Below are 25,033 nucleotides of genomic sequence, written 5' to 3'. Positions count from 1 at the left end.
GCCCTCTGCCTGTGGCATCCCATCCTCTCTCGCCCTAGATTGGCATCTCGACCCGCATTGCTCCCAGCTTGCGGCATCCTCTTCAGGACACTGCCCTCTAGCAGTGCCCACTGCTCTGGTCTCAACCCCTTCCGGGGGTTTGGCGTTATCAACAGTCCTTCTCTTTGTCCCAGCCACAATGACCAACCATACCTCAAAGTCTAACCCCTTTTGGCAGGGGTCTGGTGCAGTCTGTGATAGCCACTCCAAATGGCCAGGTAGAAGTGCTAAGGGGGGGGGGGGAAGACCCAGGCCCACCTTCTACTCTGGGTCCCTACCCAGGGACCCTTTGGCAGCAGCCTTCCTGCATGCCCTCCTTCGCTCCCTTTGTCCATCTCTCTGCCTGGGCCATTTCCCCTTCTGTCCCTTTGGACTGGCTAGGCCCTTTTTCTCAGGACCTGCAGCCCAACAGGTACTCAGCAGGAGTTCCCTTCTGCTCACTGCAGTGGTGCCAGTGCCCTCATGCAGAAGACTGATCTTCACCCTCTGAAGGCCTGGAAGAGACTGCCTGCTCCCTTCCAGGGCAGCCTTTATATAGGGCCTAGCCTAGCCCTGATTGGCTCTCTAACAGGCTCTCCCTGATTGTCTGCCATCTTGCGCAGCTGCTCTGGCCTGTTGTAGCCCAATCTGGCATGGGGGTGGGGCACGGCCCCACCACAGGGACAGATAGTATCAAAGGAAAGTTCCAGTTTTTATTCTGATGAATGTTTGTGAATATTTTTGTTCAATATTTGACCAGTTCTAGCTACAAGAAACTGTACTAAGAATTCAACTCCAGAATCAAAAAAAGTTAGACACTTATAATCAAACTTAACTGTAAAATCTGAGTGCTCAGTTGTGCTGTCAGAGCCAATTTATGCCCAAGGCATGGTAATGTTGTATACATTACTTGGATTTCCTCATTTGATCTTTTCTACAATCTGCAAGTGTAGCAAGAATGAGTATGGCAACTTGTCAGGAAACCCAAGACTGGCAGCGATTTGGGGACTTCAACTCCCTAGGACACCAAGACCAGTAGATCAGAGGAATACTTCTGAGCAATAGATATTATCCCATTAGGGCAATGTATCTAAGGGGTAGCCATGTTGTTTTTGTGGATACAGACTAACAAGGAGTCTGGTGGCACCTTAAAGACAAACGGATTTATTTGGGCATAAACTTTCATGGGTAAAAAACCCCACACCTAAGAGGGTTTTTTTCCTCCACAGAAGCTTATGCCCAAATAAACCTGTTCGTCTTTAAGGTGCCACCGGACTTCTCATTAGGGCAATGATTCTCAAACTGGGGTCAGTGGACCAATGGTGGTCCATGCAATTGCTTCTCTTACAGTTTGAAGCATCTATTATCTTCACGCAACAACATTTCCAGATAGCCGTGTCCTAGTCCAGGACTCACTATTTTCATAAGCTTAAAAAAAAAAACAAACAAACAAACAACCCCCCCCATCTTTCTATCTTGCCTGGCTGCTTCATGTTTCACTTTAACTAGTGTTTCTCTGGTGTACAGTCAGCTGTGATCATATTTACAGGCAACAGCAAAATTGGAGGGGTAACAAAGAAAAGAGGACAGAGCCAAACTGCAAAGTGACTTGGAGAGTATCTGAAATAATTGGTTGCTAACTCCTAGCCAGATGAAAATTGACAAAAACCATCCTGGCCCCCTCTCATACCTGATCATCCAAGACCATCCTGAGAACTAGTTGTATGCAAAGGTTTCCTGTGAACTTGAATATTAACAAATGGAAGACACACATCTTTAATCAAAGCAGCAGATATCATCTGAATTTTTTCAGATGGCTTCTCCCTACCTACCATCATTTCCATCTGACTTGGTTAAAGCTTGAGTCACCAAACAATGGATATAGCATTCAGTTCATTGCCTAGATTGGCTGAGACACAGACTTGAGTTATCAGCATACTGAATACATCACAGCTTCTGCCTCACACTGACTCTGACAATGGTCCCATACACCCATTGTACAAGGGAGATAAAATAGAAGCCTCTGAAACCCCCCTGTGAGAGCATCCTCAGTGCAAGAAAGGAATTGCACAAAAGCCTTCCTCTGGGATTGCGCAGCAAGAAAGTATCTGAGCAGCCTCCCCCACATCAGCTGCAGTCAAATCAACAACTCCTCATGGAGAACGGTATTCAAATGGACACCTGATCTGCATCTGTCATTGGCCACTAATTCGACCAGTGCACTCTCCATGCCATACCCAGGTTAAAACCCAGACTCGACTGGGTTAAGATTTAAGGCAGTTGGATATTGAAAAGACAAGATGACAAGAATGGTTTTAACAAAACTTGGAAGATTTAGTTTAGCGTTATAGTTGGCCACATTTGTCAGACCCACGTGGTAGTTTCTTGAACTAAAACGGTTATCAGGGCATCCTTCAGAGAAGGCAGCAATCTGCTCACTGTAATGGAGGTACTGACAGTCAGCACTGAAAATGGGCCTAGCTCCTCAACACCGATTTTCACTAGCCAGAGATGATCTGGGTCCAAAGCATAGGTTTTGTCATATAGTTCTCCCCCAACTTCCTGTATCTCAGGTAGAGTCACAAACCAGAACTCAAGCACAGTAGATTTAGCATTTGTTCCTGAAGACATTACCCTGCCCCCATTAATACAGACAGTTCAGTCCAAATCTGCATCATTTCATCCTCAATGTAACATGCACAAAAGGACATTAACAATACTTTCACTTAGGGAGTGACTTTTAAAACAATTTAACAAGCATTAAATAGGCCTCAGACAGCTCTGTAATATACATATTAATCTCATTGTATAGATAGGTAAATTGAGGCAGGGCACTCTTAGGTGGCTTGTATAAAGGTCACAAAAAGTAAATGACTGGTCTAGGAATGAAGCTAAGGACTACTGACTCCCAAATCCCATGCTAAGCCACAAGGCTAACCACTTCTCCAAGACACATGTTGTAAAAAGCAGATAAATGCATGCACTTTACCACCATTGAAACTTGGCCACCTCTATGTTAAACACAGCAGCTACATATCAGCCAAAAGCAACAAATCAAACAAGAACCTCATCCAATCAAAAGTATACGGGAATTTGTTTTAGATTAATTCATGTGTGTATTAGTCTTCATAAGGATAATCTCAAAAAATGCACCAATAACTAATTATTCATCATGAACTCATTGAAAAATAATTACCAAAGCAGCCAGCAGAGTGCACCACATGAATTTTAGAACAGTTTCCAGGAGAAAGGAGAACAGTGAAAAGTGTTGTTGTTGTTCTTTTTTCTTAATTAATCTGTATAATTAAGTTAATTATATATTTGTATAAAAAGATTACAAATGGAGGGGAGGCTGGTTGGACTGTCAGTGAGCACAAAGCGTTTGTTCTCTTGCACCATTTCGCTGCTGCTGCGTCTGTCATATGCTGCTCACGAAAAATTCCCTGTGTATGGAGCTATCCTTGAGTACTGCTGAGCAACCCCAACACATCAATATAATGAAAGTTTAGAGTGTTCAGCACCTCTCTGGATCAGACCCTAAGAATGCACATAACATGCCAGCTACTGAATATATGATCAGCTTCTCTGTGGACAAAGAGTGTTTGTATTTAATTCTTAGTTCATATTTAATTTCTTTGCATAACTATGCTGATCTAAATCACTGCCTATACACCAGTACAGTACATCAGTAGAGTCTTGATTATTCTGATTTTTATGTACCACATGTTGCACGTTCAGCTAAATTAAACTGTTGAATCTGCTTTGCTATTTGCTGGCACAACAGAACCAGACTAAGCATTCTATATAAGATTAAATTATTTCTATTATTCATCTACAGATTAGTATTAACGGCTACAGATTAGTATTAACATATGTGGATCTTTACATAGAGTGGAATACCATATCAAGTGGTCAATTTAATATAGATTTGCATTCAGCATATACTACCTGAGCAGCTTTTCATTTCATGCCTTCATCTGTTATTTGGAACCCACAAACCCAAATTGGAAAAAGGAAGGCTGCCACTGATTTATATGAATATGGATCAGGATGTAAGGGTGATGGGATGATTTCAGCTCAGTTTAAAATTGGTCTAGACTAGTTTAGACAAACACACACTGTCCAAGAGAAGAAAGTTTTGGTAGGATCACAGAAACAAAGGCATCTTACATTTTTATGCTTCTAGCACCTAATCTCCATTCCGTTCAGGCAAATTGCTTTGAAATGCCTGAAGTAAACATACAATACTTTAAATATTTTTATGTAGTCGCTACAGGAGGATTTGTAACTGAGAAATGTTTGGTATGCACTCATCCTGAAAATTTAAAAATCCACAAAGTCCTGAAGATCTTAGTATTTATATATGTTTTCAATATTAAAAAAAATAATGCAAAAGAACTTTCACTTAAACAGACTACTTAACAATTAACTATTTCATGTGTAATAAAACAAAAAGAACAGTTGGCAAAAAAGTGAGATATGGTACAGTGACATTCATTAACAGGGCTATAGTTTCTTGTTTCACACTGGTGTAAAATTTGAGTAACTCCAATTGTAAGCTAAGTGTGACCAGAATCAGGCCCCAAATTGTGCCATTAAGATAGAGCCCATAAGATATGCTGTGGATATGCATCAGGTCAAGGAGAGCACTAAGGAGGCATTTTCACAGCTCCAAGATGTGCTCTGGCAGTACCCTTGCTACTATACTCCTCTAGGGCTTGGAGGCGTGAAGTTAATTTGCCCCTGCTGCTGGGAGAGTATAAGGTGGAACAGTGGTCCTGCTTCCTTCCCTCCCCATCTCCTTTGGGGTGCTCGGCATTCCTTGGGGAAATAAGGAGATAGCAGCCTCTGCTCTCCCCTGTGAGCACGGGGTGCAGTTCTGCATGCTACACCTGACTTAAGAATGGAAACAAACTTCCAAAGGGTTCAGAGTGGACTGGTTTTCTCCTCCCTTCCCTACTTTTTCCTCAGAAATATTTATTGAAATTTAACAAAGTCTTTTCCCTAAGAATAGGGTTAAGAATATTAAAATGTTGATATTTAAATTGTAAAAGTCAAAAGAATGAAAAGTTTCACACAAAAATTCATTTAAAAATGGCCATTTTTACACAAATTTCAGTTGAAAACATTTCAACCGGCTCGCTAGCCTTTGCATGGGCAGCATACGAGCATAGTGGTAGAAAGCATCTTACAAGAGCCCTCATCAGGGTCAGGCAGAATTGCAATTTCTCCCCTCCCCCCCACAAGAAAAAACGAACTCTGCATAAATCTCTACGGACCAGAAGATGGCCCTCAAAGATTGCATAGCGGAAAGGAACCTTTACAATTGCTGGCCCACAGATGCACAACTGAATTTCCTTGGGAAGCTTCTCCCAATTCTACAGGGATATTACCCCTTCCCCAGCAGTGAAAGAACATGCAGTCAGGTATTCCGTAGCCACCCCTCCAAGGGAGAAACTGTTGAATGAAGTCCTGGTCCCACTTGCAAAAACCTCTCATTGGCTTTAACAGGGTTAGAATTTCACTCATTAACTCTGCCAGATCAATGGTTATAAGAAGCAACTATGCTCAAGATTGACTCTGAAGGACACATTCTATGAAGTGCTGCTGTTGCTGCCGCCATGTTGTACCCAAGATATTACAGAGAGATGGGTGAGGTAATATTTTATTGGACCAACTTTGTTAGTGAGAGAGATATGTTTCTGAAGCACGTGTTGATCTTGCTTCGTGACTCTCAGAATTAAACCATGAGGGCACATTCTTCCTTGGCTGATTCTCAACTAGGGAACCCTTTCAGAGTGGCACTAGGTCAAAATTATTGGATCTCTATTTTGGAAATCAGCCAGGCAGAAAAATAAAGGGATTAACCATTGCCATGTACAATATGTTTATTTCAATGTGTGATCATTTAAATAAATGTAGGTACAGAACTCCAGGCATTTGCATGCTAGCAAGCATCTTGCTTTGTGCACTGAACTCATTTGATATTAAAACCACACACACCCCAATACATGCATGTGCATAGGAGCTTTTATTTCTATGTGTAATCTTTGTTTATTTAAAAAAGTAAAAGGAACTCAGTCTAAAATTACAATATGCAGAAATCAAGAAATTCATTTATGGTACACAGACTAATAATTTAGATACAGAGGTTTATGGTGTAAGTACTTGTATACATGTACAGAAAGGGACTCATGATTGTGAAAATCATAACTTTGAATGCACTGGGACAGAACCTTTGCTTGGACTCTGACTGATTTTCTGTTATGCAACACAAAGCAACTGGAAAGTCCAGAGATCTGGACTCTTGATAATTTATGGATGTTATGGGGACAAAGCACCTTCCCACCCAACCCTCCATGAAGGTGGTATGACTATGAGAAAGAGGCCTGACCAGGCACCTCCTGCACTCTGGCTACCCCAATTAGTGCCCGATTGTCAAAATGTTGCCTTGGAGCTATTGGCAGCTAGGTGCAATTCTGAGAAGCTTCAGGGCTGCTCCATCACACTGGGGACAATGCACCTGCCATTACTTCCCACTGCCAGTTACTGTAGTTTTACAATTAACTATTTTTTCTAATTAAAAAAACACTCGTGAAAAATGCTAACAAGGGAAATTGTATATAGTGATTCAGTGACACAGACTGTGCACTAAGTGCTGTCTGGTGCATAAAGTAAAACAGTGGAAGAAAAACACACTTTCTTCTCTTCTAGTTATAGCACGCTGAGGCTATCACTTGTAATAGGTAAAACATTTTCAGAGTGAAGTCTGATTTTTCACTTGACTGTATTCTTTTACTTCTAAACTAGTAATATTGTATTAAGGCTTTTTAAAGCCATCTTACATTGAAGGGTAGTGGAGTGCTCTTATATACTCATTTTATGGAAATCAACTGATTCAGAACCTTTGATTTACAAATATTGCTATCCTATGGAAATAACTATTATTATTACCCTCTTCCTCCCTCTCTCCCTTTTCCTACTCTTTATTTGTCACAATAATTAGTTGTGTCCAATTAACCCTGATCCTGCTAACATTTATATATGTATATAACTATACTCACACAAGTAGTCAAGTTGAAGTCAGTGGGAGTCGTCACATGAGTAAAAAGAAAAAAAAAGTGTGCAGGATCAGGGCCTGAGATTGTAGAGCAGGAATGTTGTCAGTTTTGGAGTTTCCACAGCACTTACCACAATGGGACCAAGATCCTGACTGACTACCATCATATAAAATACTACATTCTATATTTTTGGTATTGTATATGTCCAGTGTTTATTTGTGGTGGAGGGGGTGGGGGAAGGGAGAGACTGGCTTGATAGGCAGCCTGTAAGTTTCTTTATGGTTCAAACTGACAAAAAAACCCCAAAAAAACAAAAAACAAAAAAAAGAATTTGCTGTATTTTAGAAAGCTAAGCTGGGTAATCATTATGAGTACAGTCTGAGCTGGGAGATCTATATGAATCTGGTTATATCAGTTCTTCTCTGCTGTACTCGTATTTGCCTTAGCTATGTGTATTCAGGAAGTCCTAAATCCTCGCAGCAGGGGTTAAGGAAAGTGGCAACTCATGTTGCAGTGACTAGGGGGGATTAAAACAAACAAACAAGCAAAAAAGCCTGGAAACAGGAACTGGAAAACAAAACCATCTTTTCCTGGGACCTAGTATTGTCTAGTGAATAAGTTTCTTTCTACACTTGTACTGACTAGTTGAATATACCCTATTTAAATGTTTAAGTAATTAAATAAGATTATAGCAAAGGAGCAAGAAATCGCCTTGTTTAACAATACTCATGAATCAGAGTCTAATTGGAGAGACAGGAAGCATTTCACATAAATAACTCCTCCCCTCCTTCTTCCTCTGTTTTGCAAACGCGGATCTTCAAATGAGCTGAGTTGCCAAGCGAGGCGCTGGCAGGAACTTCATTACCCTTCTTTGCCTTAGTATCTTGGCAAATTATGCTGCTACTCGCGCCATGAACTGGCTATCTGCTTCCCAGGGAGTGGTTTTAACAGCATACCACCCCAGCGGCAGCAATGCCGTGGCCGGGAGTAATGCGAAAGAGAGCGAAGAAACGTCCCCCGCAAGGTAAGGTGCAGCGCACGGGAAACTTCACCTGCTCGGGGAGCCCGGCAATGCAGAGGCAGCCTGAGCTGGGGGAGACGCTGCTGCTACCGCGCGCCCTGTTGACGCAGGGAATGCTGTCCCAGGGTTCAGTACAAAGGCTCGGGGGTGCAGTCTGTAGATTGCAGATCAGAGGAGCAAAATTTGGAAAACGTCAGAAGTTGCTCTCTGCAATGAGGCGCAGGGCATGGTTTGGAGACTTATTAACGTCTGGAACAGGTGCATGTTCAGGGACAGCACATGAGCTCCCATAGATTGGGAGTCTTTTATGCCTTTAGTGTACAGCAGGTAGAAACACTTTCTGCCCACAAAATTACCATTCTTAACTGGTAACACGACAGGATGAAAACACAAACTGATGGAGTCAAGCAGCAAAAAACTCCCTCCCCCCCATTGGGATTATCTGATCTTTGCTTTTGGGGGGGGGGGGCGTGTGCTGCACTTTCACTTGGCATGTGGGTGGAGGAGAGACAGTTGTGCACAATCCATGTGTATGTATATATATTACTACTGTTCATAAGAACAAGTTTTTGACTCAAACAAAACAGCTCCTCACTGGCACAACATGATGCTGTTATCTAGAAGGAGAGAGAGGAACATGTGGTACAAATAGGCTCTGTGTACTTTATTTCTCCCCCCTCCTGATTTTTTTCTCTAATTACCTCATACTTGGTGTATTGTTTCCAGCTTCAGTGTGTGGGCTGGAAATAGTAAATATTCACTGCAGCTAAAGGCACTGAGTGGAAAACTTGCTTGTAAAGTGAATGCTATTTAACTCAGTACCTGCATGTGTATTACCTAAAAACACAGCCACTGCAGTTCTTTACGCACCTTTACCTAGGCCTGGAGCCTGATGAGCATTTTGCATGTCCAATTTCCATGGATGCTAGTGGGAGTTGTAGAACACCACACCTCAAGATCAGGCCCTTCAAGTTAAGCATTGTACAACTCTTCATGGGGCCTTTATGTATAGCGTACTGCTCTCTTCTTTCTATGTGGTAAGTTAAAGGATGGTGCTGGTAAAGAGGAAAAAAAATTTAGTATCCCCCTCCCCCCCACAGCAAAATTGGTACATGAGAAAGGTGTCAGATTCACATGCAGACTGAAGATCAGATTATTCCATAGAACAGGTTTCGCACAGACAGCAGTATTGCAGACTTCTCCACATAAACCCCCATAAAGGTCATCTGTAGAGAGATCACCTGTGGGAGTGAGGAGTACTGTCTCCATGGCTCATTCTGATCATTTACCATTTCTCTGTTGAGACAGTCAACAAAAGTGCCAGCAGCGGTGGTGAGATTTAGAATACTTAGACTATTGAGGGCCCCATTTAGCTTGGCACTGTCTCTTACTATGTGCATGTGTAAGTAAATTTGTCTGCCTCAAAGAGATTCCAGTCTAAATAGACAAGGCAAATAAAGGGTGGGAGGAAGGAAGTACTAGTATCATGATAGATAGATAACTGAGGAGAGGTGAATTTTGACTTGTCCAGGTCATACAAGGAGTCTGTAGCAGAGCCAGGAATTGACATCCGAAATCTCAACTCTTTGTTTAGTGCTTTAACCACAAGACCATCCTTTTCATTACAGTGTTGCTAATTTCTCCATTAGGATAGCGGGAGTTAGACTATCTGTACATTTTGTTTAGATCACCAGAGCTGTATGAGATGGTTTGGATTGTTATTGAAAACCAGCTGGTTTTAGATAGACTAATGACAAGAGACTCCCCCCACCCCTTTCCCCATGTTAACATCTGCTCCTTTGCTTTCATTCCATTGATATTCATGGGTATAAACATGAGGACACTGCAAGGCTGGTACACTCCTATAAACATGGAGAGCCATGGACACAGTAATGCAATCCTATTCTTACTTCTGAATGTGGCTAAGGGTTCTAGAACGAGTGAAAGAAGACACAAGGGTACTGAAAGCACCACACTAGAGAGCTGAGACTCAAGGGAGGAAGTAGTGAAACCCCCACCATCATGTTGGGAGGGATCCTAATTTCTTATGTATCTAATGACATTTTTTCTAAGTTTGGCCCACTCTCTCATTTTGCATTTATCAGAAGGACAGGATGAAAAACATTATCCTGCTCCCTAGAGAGAGAACTTTTGAAGGGGGAATGTTCTGCTAGAAGCTCTGCAAGGGTGGGCTGGAAGTTTGGTGCCTTACACCTGCAGTTGTTTCAAATGCACAAAGGCCCAGGGCCTTTGCTTTGTTGCTTGGGAACCTCTTCCCCATGGCAACACAACTAATTCAGGAGGAGCATTCCCACATGGTCCCCACTAATTTGCAGCTGCCCCTGAATGCTCCCTTGAGTGGGAGGGTTCATTGTACAGAAGGAGTCACCATACAAGATAATGCTGATGGCATCAGCATTATTTTACATGGAGAATCCACCTGGTATTGAGGTGCAAAGAGGGGCATTTAATGTGAGTAGTCATTCACTAGTGCTTTTACCTCACTACCCCTGGAGCCTGACTTCCAACCAGGGTTCTGTGGGATAAGGGGAACATGCTCTGGAATTCTTGATCCTTCTTTCTAGTTCGCCCCCAGTCTGAATGTACTTTGTCTGGCTTTCTTCCAAGTGGATAATCCAGTCCTTAGTGTTGCAGCACTGTTTGCATGAGCTTAAGTGACACTAAGACATAGCAGTACATTTCTTTCTACATGCATAAGAAATCTAGCACTTTTTCAAAATATATATTGTGGATGTGTTTGCATGGTAGGGAACCCTAAACTCCAAAGTACTTTAAACTAAGTAAGTAGACAGCTCAGACCAATATCAAAACAAACTAACTGTTTACCCATGCTGCTAATAACTTCAGTATTAGGAATTTGTGACTAAATGTAGGGGAATATGGAATGAAAAATGTATCCACCTCCTGCCTTTGAAAAAAATCCTGGTATAAAAGCTGCTCAGCAAGTCAGTGCACATAGGAATAATGGTAGTTTGCCCTCCCATAATACCTTTGTCCCGAGGATCTCAGTCCATTGCAAACATTAGATGCTAGTTATATTGATACCAAAAGAATCGTACTGTATTCTCTTAATGGTTGGTTATGCTGTCTGCTGCTTATTGAGGATTTTGGGTCAAATGCATACCTATGCAAACTGCCAGCTACCAAGTATGTGTACCACTTTATAGCCCACTTACACAGTCTTTTGTGGGCTTCATGTGATGTGTTGGCCTTCTGCGCAGGGGTGACTCACCTTTTATGACAACACATTACATACACATGCTGGGAGACACTTATATATGTGAAAATCATCTAGCACAAGCTATGTAATGGTTTACATGTGGATAATTATGAAGTTGTACTTATGCAACTAATTTCATACCTTAACTTCTACATGATACAGTCAGATTGGTGGTTATTTCATTAAACTACTTGAGCATAATTTGGTTTAACTTTTGAAAGAGTTATGGGTCTCTCCTCCTCACTGGAGATTTGGGCCAGATTTTCACACCCTTGTGCATATTGAATCCTGCCTTGCTATGCAAGTATCCCCAGTGGCATCAGTTTTGTGTATTAAGGTACTATTCAGTGTAAGTGAGGCTTTTAGATAATGTATCCTTATGTGGATTTATGAGTTACGTGTTAAATGGCCAGGCAAACACTCTTGGCAAGTTGTGCCTTTGCTTGTTGCAAACCTGTGTGACAGCTTTGTCCTCAATGCTGCTTATAATTAGTGCTGGTTTCGAACTCTCTCAAAGGAAAAATGACCTTTTCATAAAATTTAAAAAAAAAAGTTTCCATGGAACAATTTCAATTTTGGGAGGAAAAACTGATTTTCCATCAGGAAAATATAAAAAGGGGTTGCTGGCTGCCCAAAAGGCTTTTTCAATTTCACTTTCTGCCTGCAGGGAATTGGCAAGAGCCTTCTAGGAGGACCACCAGCAGCCAAAAAAATTCTGCTTTTGTTCTTTCAAATGGAATTTTTCTGAAAATCCTTTTCTGTGGGAAAGATTTACACTCCTCCCCTCCCCCCCCCGAAGAAAAAAAATTTCTTCAAGAGGCATTTCCATTTTCTGGCCAGCTCTACTCAGCGTTGCCAGGTTGTGTAGGAATGCGCCACAGTTATGTAGGAAACATCCAACTAAAACACATCTTCTGTAGAATTTAATGCCTTATCTACAGCTTCTGCAATATGCATACACCAGGTCAGTGCTCCAGATATTGTAACTTTAGTGCTGGTTTGAAAGTCACTTATTTGGCTTTACTTTGAGTCTAAAAACTTTCAGTCTCTAACCTGGCAGCCACCTATCTTAAATATTTCTCCAAATTTAATAGTGATCAAAATATAAGTAACAGTGTTACTCAGCAAGTGGTTAAATGATTTGGTCCATCTTCCAGTTGCTTGATTGACTATACAAGTGATTATATTGAACTATAACAAAAGAATGCTTTGGATGGGAAAGTCATCAACTATGTGGAATCATTCTCCAGGAGCATTTAAAATTTAATTAGTGTTCTGACATATCCTCCCTGCTAACAAATAGTCAGCTCTTGGAAACCAACTCGTAACGTACTGGCCTACTTGCAAAAGTGTAGCCTTAAGATTTCTGCTCATCTGAGGAATCCCCCTTTCAAAATGGGTAATACTGGAGCAGTACACTATTGTGCTCCAGAGATAATACCAATGCAAAAATTGCTAAGCCAGTTCACTCTTTGTTCTTCAGACATATGAGACGTCTTCCTTTACAAAACTTAGATCAAAGCCATCCTGATGGATAAAAGATGTAAACCTTTCAAGTTGGTCTTTGAAAAATCATGCTACGTCTTTTTCATATCTCCTCTAGAACAGGCTTACAGAAGTATGGTTTTAGGAGGCAATAATTCAGAATAGGCTTTTATATGGTCGCTTTAACATTTTTGCCAATCCAGTGGTATTTCCTTCCACCAGGATCTTACAAACGCTGCTGCTATTTTAACCACACAAATCTAGTTTATTCCTGTGATAATCTACATTTGTGTGACCATAACATCTGGTAGAGTCTCTTCTCCTTTATATATTTTAAAGTAACAATTGTGGGTGTTTTCTAACCCTGGTTCAATTTTGTCTCAAACCCTTTGAGAGAAATAACAGATGGCCAACCCAGTGTCAAATTCCATTTTAACAACTTTCCTCTGTCCACACTGCTTATTTCCCCTATGTTATCAACAGCATAGATCCACTATCATTGGATTCATCATCCATTGCTTGTATGCGCTTTAGAGTGTCTCCCTGCTGCACCTGCAGGTGCGCCTTTTCACCCTGGTAAAATAAGTCAAGTGTGTTACTTATGGTTCATATTGGACCAAAGGTACATGAGGTACTTTGTAGGTAAGTAGAAAGAAAGAGGTCCCTGTTCTGAGTAATTTACAATTAAAGACCCCAATCTGGCAGATGTTTATGCACATGTAACATCGTGCATATGAAAAGTTTGAGTTCAATGGCATGACTCCTTTATGTAAATATTACACACAGGTAACGGTCTGCAGGATTAAGGTCTAAATGGAGCATGTATAAAGGATAGGGAATGGGATAGAGCAAAAAGTCAAGTGACTGCATGCAGCAGCACTAGTTCTGTGCTCTCTGGTGTAACAGCAACAAAAATTAATGTATTTAAACATTTATATATTGCATCATTGAGAGCCAAGCCTAAAACACAGATTAGCTGATAGGAATATGATTCAACTGTGGCTTTTCTTCCTTTCCCTTCTCATTTTTAAGAAAGTTTTATTCTTTTCATATTTCCTCCTATCTTTTTTTCTCCCACTCTTTTCTCAGAGCTAGGCTGCCATCCTGTGTTTTTTCTACTCCTGTCCCAGTATTCCTCTCTCTGCAGTGACTCATTCAGCCAGCTTACTGGCGGTCACTCAGCCTTCATGTGCATGTGTAACATTGACAGACCCCGGTTGCTGGCATGTCGGATCGAACTTGAGACCTCTGGAGCTTATTGCATGAGCCTCTACTGCATGAGCAAAAAGCCATGTGGCTGTTAGCTGAGGCTGTAGAACAGACTTGTTAACCTCTAAGTGGTCTCGGTGCCACTAGATGGGACAGAGCACCACACCCGGAAGGGGTGTGGGTTGCACACCCACCTAACTTCCACTCCTGCTACCACTGCCTTCCTAAGCTCCCAGTGGAGAAGGAAAGAGCAACTTGAACTTTCAAGGTAAGACCTCACCTCTTCCCACTATCCCCATCACCTCCAATGCACCCTCAGACCAAGGGAATCTTCATGGATGGGTCCCCTCCCCTGATCCTCCTGCCACTGCTGCCTTCTATGTTCTCTTGTAGGAAGGAGGATCTTTGGATTAACAGTCCAGTCCTTACTTCTTTATCTCTGTCCTTTCCATGTAATATGGTGCTCCCCACTGACCATCCAAAGTCTGGAATCTAGGCTTTGAAATGAGCTTCACCACAGATCTCGGGTCAGCACTGATAGAACCTGAGACTAAGCAACAAAAATACACTCACCACTTGAGCAAAAGGACTTACTGTATTAGCTGATAGCAGTAGTAAGCTCTTATCCACTCTGAACCATCTCTAAAGGGGAAACAAAACCACTTTGTCAACATGTTATACAAACACTGCCACAGACTCATTTACTACTTGGTCTATCTTTGATAGTCAGAAGGTAGGAACATCTTGAGTCTGGAAGATTAAAGACAGACTTGCATTATGTATCATCCCACCAGAAATGGGAGTTTTAATATTGACCATGACAGATAGATCAGACAGAACAGTAATCACATACACCAAGGACAAGCTCTCTCATCAGTAGAATAGATTTCAGACATGTCCCAATATTTACTCTCTTTAATTTGAATATTGAATCACTTACATTCCAAACCAAAAGTAGTCAGTATAAATTCAGGGCTTCCCTCAATGTGTCTATTTCCATCCCTGCAAAGAGATGCAACGCGGCCACAGTAGTACCACTGATTTGCTCAACTTCCAAACAGTAAAATGCTGCATAAGATATTGAAGCACCATCAGGGATTTATACAATTTATATTGGTGGAGCCTTTCCTCCCCTATTGGGTTCTTTCATAATCTGTTATTCTGCCAGATGTCTGCAGCGGAGGTCTCCCTGCATTTACCATACGAGTTATTCTTAAGTCTTGTAACCTCTTTCATTATGCTTCTATGGGGAGTTTTGTAGTATTTTACACATGCTATTTCACATGTGCTGCCTTGCACTACCTTTTCCCCATAGCAAAACAAAAGATTTATTACATCAAGACTGATTACACTTGCAGTCTTGCATGTGGTCTCTGCAGAGCTGTGCATGTAGATGTTTTTACTGCAGATAGGTAAATGCAGTCTTTTATTTGGATCTTCCTGCTCCATTAAACCACACCCAATTTGATGCTATTCTTACAAATTCATCTCGAACGGTTGGGCATGAGTGCTACTTAAACTGCTCAATTTAAGAATAGTTTTCACTTTTTTCCCCTCCGACCCACAGGTCCTTACCTCACTTAACGCTTGAACCAAAGCACATTGAAGTCAATGGAGCAAATTCCATTCACTTCAGTGGACTTTGATAAATGAGGAGTAACAATTGTAGTCAGAGTTATCAGTGTCAAACAGGTGGGAGAGAATCCGGACTCCATGTATATTATTTATGACATGCAAAAAACCAATACGTTATGTCCTTTTCTGTTTATATGTGGAATATGGGGTCTAACAGATAAAGAGGTCTGTATTTTTATTTATTAGTAAATATAGAATGATAAGTTAATATAGAAGATGTGCTGTTGAAAAAGTTGATTTTATTCAACAGCAGAGTGTAACAAATTCAAAAGAGGAAGATACAGAGGCCTGCTTTAATTTTCTTAACTTTAATATTTGCTTTATGTATGGTGTATTAAAATTATATGTAAATTATTTGAAACTAAATATACCTAGAAGTCTTTTTGAAGAGCAGAATAGTTACACTTGCAGTCCCTGTTTTAAAATGAGTCCTAATGCCAATCTGCTGGTGTTGCACTCAATAAGAATTTGCAAAACTGTTAAACTACCGTAACTGCCAATATTCTTCTCTTCGTATCATTGTTTAATAAAATGAGTCATGACTAGACAAGTTGGAGCTGAAAGCTGTAAGGCTTTCAAACAAGCTATTTATAGGTGCCCCAGAAACATTTGTAACTTGAACACCCTTCTCTATAATTAACGTTTGCACTCGAGTTAATGTGCCTCATGTTTTTCTATGAATCAGAATACTACATACTGTAATTATGGACTCGGCAACTCTGCTACATGGAAGTTCTTGCCATGAATGGTTCTGTAGATTCCTGTTGTACATGGCTCATAGATTGTTAATGAACTTGATTGAGGAAAGTGATTCCACTATAGTAGGATTTTGAACAAGATGACAGGCTACGTGATGAGTGCTTTTTTTTTTTTTTTTTTATGAGCCCATCTCTGCCCAGGAATCTTGGCCTCAGAATTATTAGAGTTTAAAAAAAAAACCAAACTGAAAGTAGAAGTAAGTATTTAAGAATCTAGATGTAAAAGCCCCCAGCAAAACCCAGTTTATTCTATAAAAACACATTTAAACCATTTCACCATGTATATTTTTGGCAAGCAAGATTAATGTAGGTGTGGCTATCCTGTTCAATAACCATCCCCAATGAAGTGGGAATGGAGCAATGCTGTGCAATGGAGTTCCTGTCACTCCTGTCCTCTCCCCAACATACAACCCATGGAGTTCAAACCTGCGAAGCTTCAAAAGATGGGATTCCTTGGAATACCAGGGAGGAAGACAGTATTACCAAGCTAGCCACCCTCCACCACAACTTTCCACAGCCCATAGATCTGCATGACCAGGGGCCTGGCCTTTGTTCACAGGAGAAGAAAATCATAGCCAGTAATAACTCCAGTATTTTGTTCACAGCATACAGACAGAAGTTAGATGAAAATATCAAATACTCTTGCAGGAAGATTGCAATGTAATGTTACTTCTACTCTTAGAATCCAGAATAGCACACAGTAACAGAGAGAGAGAGAAAGCAGGCTGCTCCCTAAGGCACAGACATACAACTCTTCCCACCTTGCTCTGTTGGTTCTTCAGACTGACTGCTGCTAGTCTTGCTGGATTGCACACTTTACTATGTAGGCAAGGGGGCTCTAAGTAGGCCTAGGAAAATCCTCTGCCTCCCAAATACTCTTAAAGAGAGAGCTTGCAATTCCAAAACTGTCCTTAATACATCACACTCAGGAAAGGACCTTTCTTTTGAGAGGGGCAGGATGCAAGGAAGGAAGGATAGTCTTGCAGATAAGGCACTGGCCTGGGACTCAGAGCTGCATTCAGTTACATGCTCTCGAGTCTTTAAAATATTTAATCTTTGTATTTTAGTTCTCCATCTGTAAATGGGAATACTACTTTTTGGTCACCTTTTATTTGTTCAAATACAAAACCAAACTCTGATCTCTGGGGTACAGTTTGTCGAGTGATTTATAGAAATGTGGCTTTCCTGGGAAATAAAAACATCAAGATTTTTGAGAGAGAGGTCGATCAGAGGACTTTTCCATGACAGGGCACTGGTACCTATGCCAACTTGGAATCAATGGCAGTTGTTCTCCAACACTGCATTTTCCAAACGGATGCAAGATTTACTCTTCTTGGAGCAGTTTACCATTGTGAGACTAAACATACAATTACAGAATAAAATTTTCATCCTGCAGTATCCACAATACAAGAAGGCAATTATACCTCATGTTTAGAGGGAAGTTGATTTGGGCTGTTTCTAATATGTTTATGAAGTTTGTTCAAAGCAGCTTGTATATGAGAAGGTATTACCTTTATATCACTGCCTCCTTTAAAACAAAAACCACCACATTTATTATCCTGCCACCTGTTCTTGGCTTCAAGTTATGGGAGGGTAGATGCTATTTTTTGCTTTATTTGAATGTCAGTACAAAATTTTTCTGGCCTACCAGCATTCAGAACTCCAGTTCCTTTCTCTCGATTCTTAACACACTGACATGGCCTTTACTCTCTGCCTTGAGCAAGTCAATCTTTATGGCTCAACTTCTCATTTAAAAATAGGAATCATAAGCAGATATTTCACAGGGATGTTGAGAGAATTCTTTGACCTTTATATCTCTTTTAGGATTTAGCAAATGCTTAAATCTATTAATATTGATAGCTGAGAACCATCTCTGTGTAAGAGTCAGGACATTGTGGAAGTTTGTTTTGTTTGGAGATAATAAATTGAACATTAAAACAATTACCTTAAGTGTCCTGTTCTTCACAGGATATTAGAAAGACTGGCTTCAAAGTGCTTGGTTATAGGCCTACTCTAAAGGTATAGCATACTTGGGCATATTTTCCCCATTCCCTTGAAGACAAATATTGGAAGGGAAATAATACTGGATTATTTCCCTAACTATTTTTATATTATAAACATAATATAGCATGCTGATTGCTTTTTAGACCTTGGCTACACTAGAAAATAGTACCAGCAAAAGTCCTATTAGCATAGTGTCACTGACAAAAATATTTCAGTGGAGTGGGTTCATATTGTGTGCCAGCACAAGTGGCCGCTCTTAGGGAGTTGTGGGCATTTGGGGTCAAATTTCCATATCCATTGCTCTAGAGACATGTTTTTCAACTCTGCCGGAAACATGGATGCAGTACATCACTTTTCACCATACTTACGTACAGGCCATACAGTTCTGTTATGCTTGCAAAGCTGCAGTGCTCAGTCCGCTGAGGATGAGTGAATATTGAATGCATCAGATTCACTGGTATAGAACAACTGCACATGGTGGTGTGAGTTTGTTTCAACTACTCCTATGAGTACCAAGTAGTGGAACTGAACTGTAATGCAAGCCTAGGATGACCAGCAATGGACCAAGAATTTCCAGACGTGGAAGGGCACATTCCTCAAGTTGTGTGCCAAACTCAGCCCAGCACTGCAGGACAACTATCTTAAGATCTGTTCCTGTCCTGACAGTGGAGGAAGGGTGGCAATAGCCATATGAAAGCCTGCAACTCCAGATTGACTACCACTGACAGATAGCAATTTGGAAATGAAAAAAAAGAACAAAAACAAAACATGGTGTGGGTAATCATTATTGAGGTGTGCAAGACCATATCACAGGGGTCCACTCACCACTAGGGATAGCTGCTCTGGAGATTAGCTCTTTCCAGGTGCAGCACCCGCCTCTGGCAGTCTCTTCACTTGTCTTCTCTGATGTTACAGCCCCTCTCACTCTAAGAACTGAGACTTGCTGGAGGGCTAATTCGCAAACAGGAAGGTCACAGTGGTTCTCCCCTTCTGGAATATCAAAGTCTCGTCTCTTCAAGGCAAATTGTTTCAGGCAGCTTACTGTCTGGTCCATGCCACTTCCCCAGTAGCTGGTAGGGGAACCTGGCCCCACCTTCTACTCCAGGTTCTAGATCAGGGGCCCTCTCATCAGAAGCTAAGGTTTGCCCTATTCTATATCTTGCTGCTTTGCCTCTAAGCTTTCCTACTTTTCTGGGTCTCCCTCATCTCAGGGATTGCCAGCACAAACTTCCTCCTTTCAGGGAATAACTGTAGGCTACCTAGCTCTGTAACCCCCAAACACACCTCCTTTCTCCTAGGAAGCAATTGTAGACTACCTCCCTACAGTTCCTCTCTGTTCTCAGCTCCTGAGATTTATACAGGCCCCTCCTCTTCCTATTCAACTGAGCCTCATGTATAATTACTTCACTGCTCCCCTGGCTACTCCTCCAGGTGCAGCCTGGAGAGTTAATTAGCCCAGCTAGCCACCTTAACCCCTTCAGGCCTTGTGTGGGTGGATATCCCATCTCAGGCCATAAAGTATATCCGACTGTACAGAGCACTATGGCTGGTCAGTGTGCAGGAAATAGATGGGTTCCATGGCATGGGCTTCCCAAATGCTGGGGCCTAGGTGGGACACATCTCCATACTACAGACGTCTGCATAGCTTGAGTTCATAATCAAAAGGGGTGCTTCTCTATGGTTACCCAGGCCATGGTAGACCACTGTGGGCAATATACGGACATCAGTGTTGAGTGGTCAGAAGAAGTCCATGACACTTAGGTTTTTAGAAATAAAGGACTTTTGACAAGACGAAAGCTGGGACTTTCTCCCAGACCAACCAATTGACATTAATGGAGTTTCTATGCTATTTATTATTCTTGGTGATCCTGCCAACCCTTTACTTCCCTGGCTTATGAAGCCATATAGCAGGCATTTGGAGATAAACAAGGGAAGGTTCACTGTTGCCAGAGCCCAATGACTGTGGAGTGTGCATCTGGGGGATTGAAGGACAGCTGGAGATGCCTCCTGGCAAGGCTTGATCTCAGCAAAGAAAAAATATCCCAATAGCTATTGCTGGATGCTGTGTAATGTGTGCAACTCTACTGACAATGGGGAGGAATGAGGAGTTCAGCAGGCAGACTATCCACAAGCATCCTGATAGTAGGCTGGTTACTAGTACCACCGCAAGTACTGTGCGGGTGATGGAAGCGTTGAGAACTTACCTCAACCATGGGCAAAAGCCAGTGTCCCATTGACTTGGAACTCTGCTGAAACCTGTCTTTGGGCAATATGCATGATTTATTTTAATGGAAATTTTAGGAAGCAATCCTTGGTAATATCCATGAATTACGAGCTATAATATGCTTAATTATATTGTATAATGTGGAATGGAAGCCATGCAAGCTGTATGAATTATTTTCTAACAAAAAAGGCAGCACTGTAATGACAGAAAACATGATATTCAGCAGCATGGAACTGCTGACCATTGCTTGTTGTGCTTTAAACAATGCCTCACCAAAAGAATCAAACCACCAAAACCAGAACTATGTACGATGAAATGCAACATGCAGCTGTGCCCAGTCTGTATCACAGTATTAGTTGATAGTGCGGTCAATTTGTTTTTTCAAAGCTAGGTTAATATATAGAGATTTTACACACCTTAGTTGGTTTTGAACTTTATACCAGAGAGATTAGTTTTATGACATACATCAAAGTACATCTTACATGTGAAGTGTAATCAGCTGTTTGTGATTTTAGTATAAGAAATACTTGCGTAAGTTCCCATTATCTTCACCCCAGCAACCTCCTTACTATGGAAAATAACAGGAAAAAGACTGAACATGGTTAGCTTTTCTTAAAAAATTAAGAATTTAAGACTGAATTCCTTCCTTCTTCCCCCTTCAGAGAAGGAGAATCATACTTGTATTAAAAGTTAAGTATTTACTGCTCATTAAGGAAAAAATGAATATATATTTGAATTTCTATGAATGTTAATCACATACAAGATCCCAAAATCACATGATTCTGCTCATACCAGGGTAAAGCAGGAGTTGCACATTCATGAAACTCCATTAACTTTAATGGCAGTTCAATGTTCTAGAATGTTCACATGAGCACTTTATATCTCCTATCTGAAAACAGAGTTTGACACTGTAGGCTGCTAAAGTCTGTTGGATAGTGCTGCTTCGGGACTTTTCTCTAACTTTCAGCAAGATTGTCAGAGAGGCGTGGATAGTCCTCCTCTATTATGAGATGGAAAGGACACACTGGGATATTGGCATTATCTATTTTCTCCCAGTAAAGGAAAACACTTGAGGATGAGGGATGCTTTCTTGAATCTTTGTGTTTAAAGAAGTAAGGGACTTAGTAGTCACCATGTTGACAGAATTCCATGTATTTAAGACACTAGTCTACACTGACTGTAAAAACTCACCAAATTGCTGCTAATCTTCAAAACAATAACATATTTTTATTTATTTTAGTCTCTAAATTGCACCACCAGAAGCAGAAAAGTTCAGAATTACAGTGAATGCCTCCTGGTTTAATCATAGTTCAGGAACTAAGATTTCAGCATTGTTTCTTACTGTGGTGTATGTGTGAAAAGAATAAGCAAGAACAGAATGTGCTGATTAAGATTAATCTTCTAGGTACATATATGTAAAAGAGTTAGTGAAGTGGCTGCATAATTAGCCAATCTGATAAAAAAAGGTAGAGTGCTGATTCTGCAGTCAGAGCCATGGTGGAGCCCATACTGAGCCAATTGTAAGACTGGGCCCTAAAATGTGATTCAGAACAAGCATAACTCTCCCCTTAATACCAGAGCTTTCAAATCATGCAAAACTCAGTATGTATTGATTTATAGTTCTACAGGAACCTAATGCCACTTTGACAAGCTAAAGGTGTTTATATTCTGAATAATTTTAAACTACTAATTGTATTTGTGGCTTAATTGTTTTATCCACTTAAGTTGTGTGTGTGTGTTTGTTTGTTTGTTTTAAAAGAAGAGCTTTCAAAGCCAAATGCGAAGTTTGATTAGCTGGAGCCTGATTGGAGGCTCTGTGGCACAGTTTGCAACCTCTTCCCCCTACAGAAGCCATGTGTGTGGTATCAGGTTCCTTAGGCGTTCAGGAAAATGAAGTAGGAGGAGCTGCTTTCTTTGGATAACTCATCAAATATGTTTAAATCATTAACACTCAACAAGATATTAATTTAGTGTAACTTTAGCGCCCTCGTGGCCACTATGGAGTCTGCGCTGCAGGCAGCTCTGGCCAAGAGGGCGCATGCAGGAATACAGCAGGAAAAATTCTTTCTACCGCAGGGGCACCTGTTCCAAATCCCCAGAGTGAAAAACACACACACACACACACACACACACACACACACACACACACACACACACACACACTACAATGGATATAACAAAGGGAGATATTTATTTACAGAGGAATGAGAGGAGAAAAATTGGGGGAGCAGTAGAACAGGGTTGCATCCAAACCAAGGCCCCACAGGCCCAGTGGTAGCACAGTCTGAAAGGGCAGACACTGAGCAATGTGTCTGCACACAGAGTTCAGGAGTCCTGAGCAAAGTTCCAGTTCAGTGCTGAGTCTTGGATGCTCCTGGTCATCTTCGGCGCCAGTGAACTTTCCCCAACAAACCCCTCCGGTGCCGCCTTCTGTCGCTCTCTGCAAAGCCACTAAGAGCAACCACCTCCCCACTTAACTAGCTACAGCCTCCCTCCTTATTGCCAGGGCAGAGTCACAAGCCCCAGTACTCACAGCCCCATGCATCTTGGACAGCAGTGATACTGGGTCCAGCTCCGGCCTGTCCTTCTCGGGCGATTCCTGTCCTGAGGTGTCCCAGGCTTCAGGCAGGTTCTCTGCCACGTCACTTCACTTCTCTCTCCTGGCTCCAGAGCCCCATCTGGAGTTTCCCTCCTTTTTCTCGCTGCTCCCCTTCCCCCCCAGGAAAAAGATGTAAAGGGGTAATGCTCTCTAAACCCCAAGGGGTTACATTAGTAATATTTGTGCCCATACAATGGTGTTTAGATGGGTACCAGGTGCATGGTCAATGGCATAGCTCCTAAAGGGAAACAGAATAGTGCATAGGGGATGACCCTTTCTGAGCCTGGGAGTTCCCTTTTTTGTAGACCTCAGGATCCTTTATAGACTTCCAAGCCCTTCTTAGTGGGAGTTTTTAGGAAAATTCCCACAAGGTTAGTTTCATGGAGTTTCCTCACGTATCTTCCTCTCCCTTTGCCCCCAACTCTTCTTCCATGGCTAGTCCCATAGGAGAATACAGTTTGGCCATAAGTCCTTAAAGGTTTCAAATAATGATAGAATGTTTGACCAAGTAGATTCTTTTGCCGAGTAACTGAAGTAAAGCCTGGATATATAATAAAATAAAATGTTTACTTTTATTTGTAAAATTTCTTACATATAGGGATACAGATCATCTCAGTGTGTGTAATACATTAGTCTTGTAAATTCATACATATCTTAATCCTCCTCTACAAGAGGAATTGACCTACCTTAAAATAATTTTGTAATTTGATATGATGAGGTCAAAGTGCAATTTGGTGTGTTGGGGACATAGTCAACGGTTAGCTGCTGGCATAGGCCAGTGTTGACTATAAAGTAGCAATTTTGATATAAATAACTTGCCAAATTATCATACTGTTGTATATTTTCTTCATAGCCCTTTGACCGATTACATTTTGGCAACTATAAAGTTTTCATTTTATTTTATTTATTTATTTATTTATTTATTGAAAGGAGGTTCTTTCTTTCAAAAAGCAAAAAAACAAAACAAAAAAAATCCATGGATGAAGTCCTGGACTCATTGAAATCAGTGGGAATTTGATTACTGTCTTCAGTGGAGCCAGGATACCACGTGATTATGTACATCAGATTATGATTACTGGTAATTTAGTTCTGCTTTAGCAAATGTCTGTTTTTCCCAAAATGAGGGATCCAGCTTTTGGGGTTGGTTGAGTGTCTCTCTCTAGATGTTTGTCCATGTTAATCTCTGGTTTTTCCTTATTCTTTGTTTCCTGTTCATTTTGTTCTGATTCACAGTTCCAAAGTAAGGATCAGGAAAAAAGGTCACTTTGTTAAAGTGCAAGAACCACAGAAAATAAAATCAGATCTTTACAGTAAAGCTTTCTATATTTAGATCAAAAACTGTTTAAAAAGTTGAAGTTGCAAATGTTTTTTTCATGGAGTCTAGCCAATACTCCAAAGTATTGCACATTCTTTGCAAAAATTCAGCATCTTAAGAAATCCAAATATTTGAATATGAACAGTTAATGGAGCCAGCCAGTTCCCAAGTTTATTATTCACTATTCTCCCATTTTTTATAGTGTCCAATAAAACATTGCCATGTGAAATTTGCAAAGATATGCAAACATCAAAACAAATTCGTAGATTCTCTAATGAGCAAAGGAAGTTAATCTTATGCTAATATTTTCTTGCAGTTTAAATATCTTAATATAGTGCAGTAACAGGATTTAAATTTAACTTGTCCCAGTCATAAAAGTTTAAGATGACTTTTAACGCATAACGTAGGCCGCAACAACTGGTAGCTGAATGACAGTTTTCAGATCTTATCTTTTAACTATCTT

General features: G+C 41.0%; 1 protein-coding gene across 3 annotated transcripts in view; it reads left to right on the top strand.

The window, feature by feature from the left end:
* Positions 1-25,033, top strand: part of ARHGAP18 (Rho GTPase activating protein 18) — a 117,370-nt gene that overhangs the window by 21,790 nt on the left and 70,547 nt on the right. For 2 of the 3 annotated variants that reach the window (XM_038397021.2, XM_038397019.2), the window contains exon 1: positions 7,871-8,103. The exons of the other annotated variant lie outside the window; for it this stretch is intronic. In XM_038397021.2, coding sequence (XP_038252949.1) covers positions 7,991-8,103 — 113 coding nt within the window. In that variant the 5' untranslated portion in view covers positions 7,871-7,990. Of the gene's footprint in view, positions 1-7,870; positions 8,104-25,033 lie in introns of those variants that run through there. 3 annotated transcript variants of the gene reach the window in all.

Source organism: Dermochelys coriacea, chromosome 3 (assembly GCF_009764565.3).
Source record: "Dermochelys coriacea isolate rDerCor1 chromosome 3, rDerCor1.pri.v4, whole genome shotgun sequence".
NCBI classification, from domain to species: domain Eukaryota; kingdom Metazoa; phylum Chordata; order Testudines; family Dermochelyidae; genus Dermochelys; species Dermochelys coriacea.
Note: the sequence above shows the minus strand (reverse complement) of the source record. Positions and strands in the feature narration are given on the sequence as shown.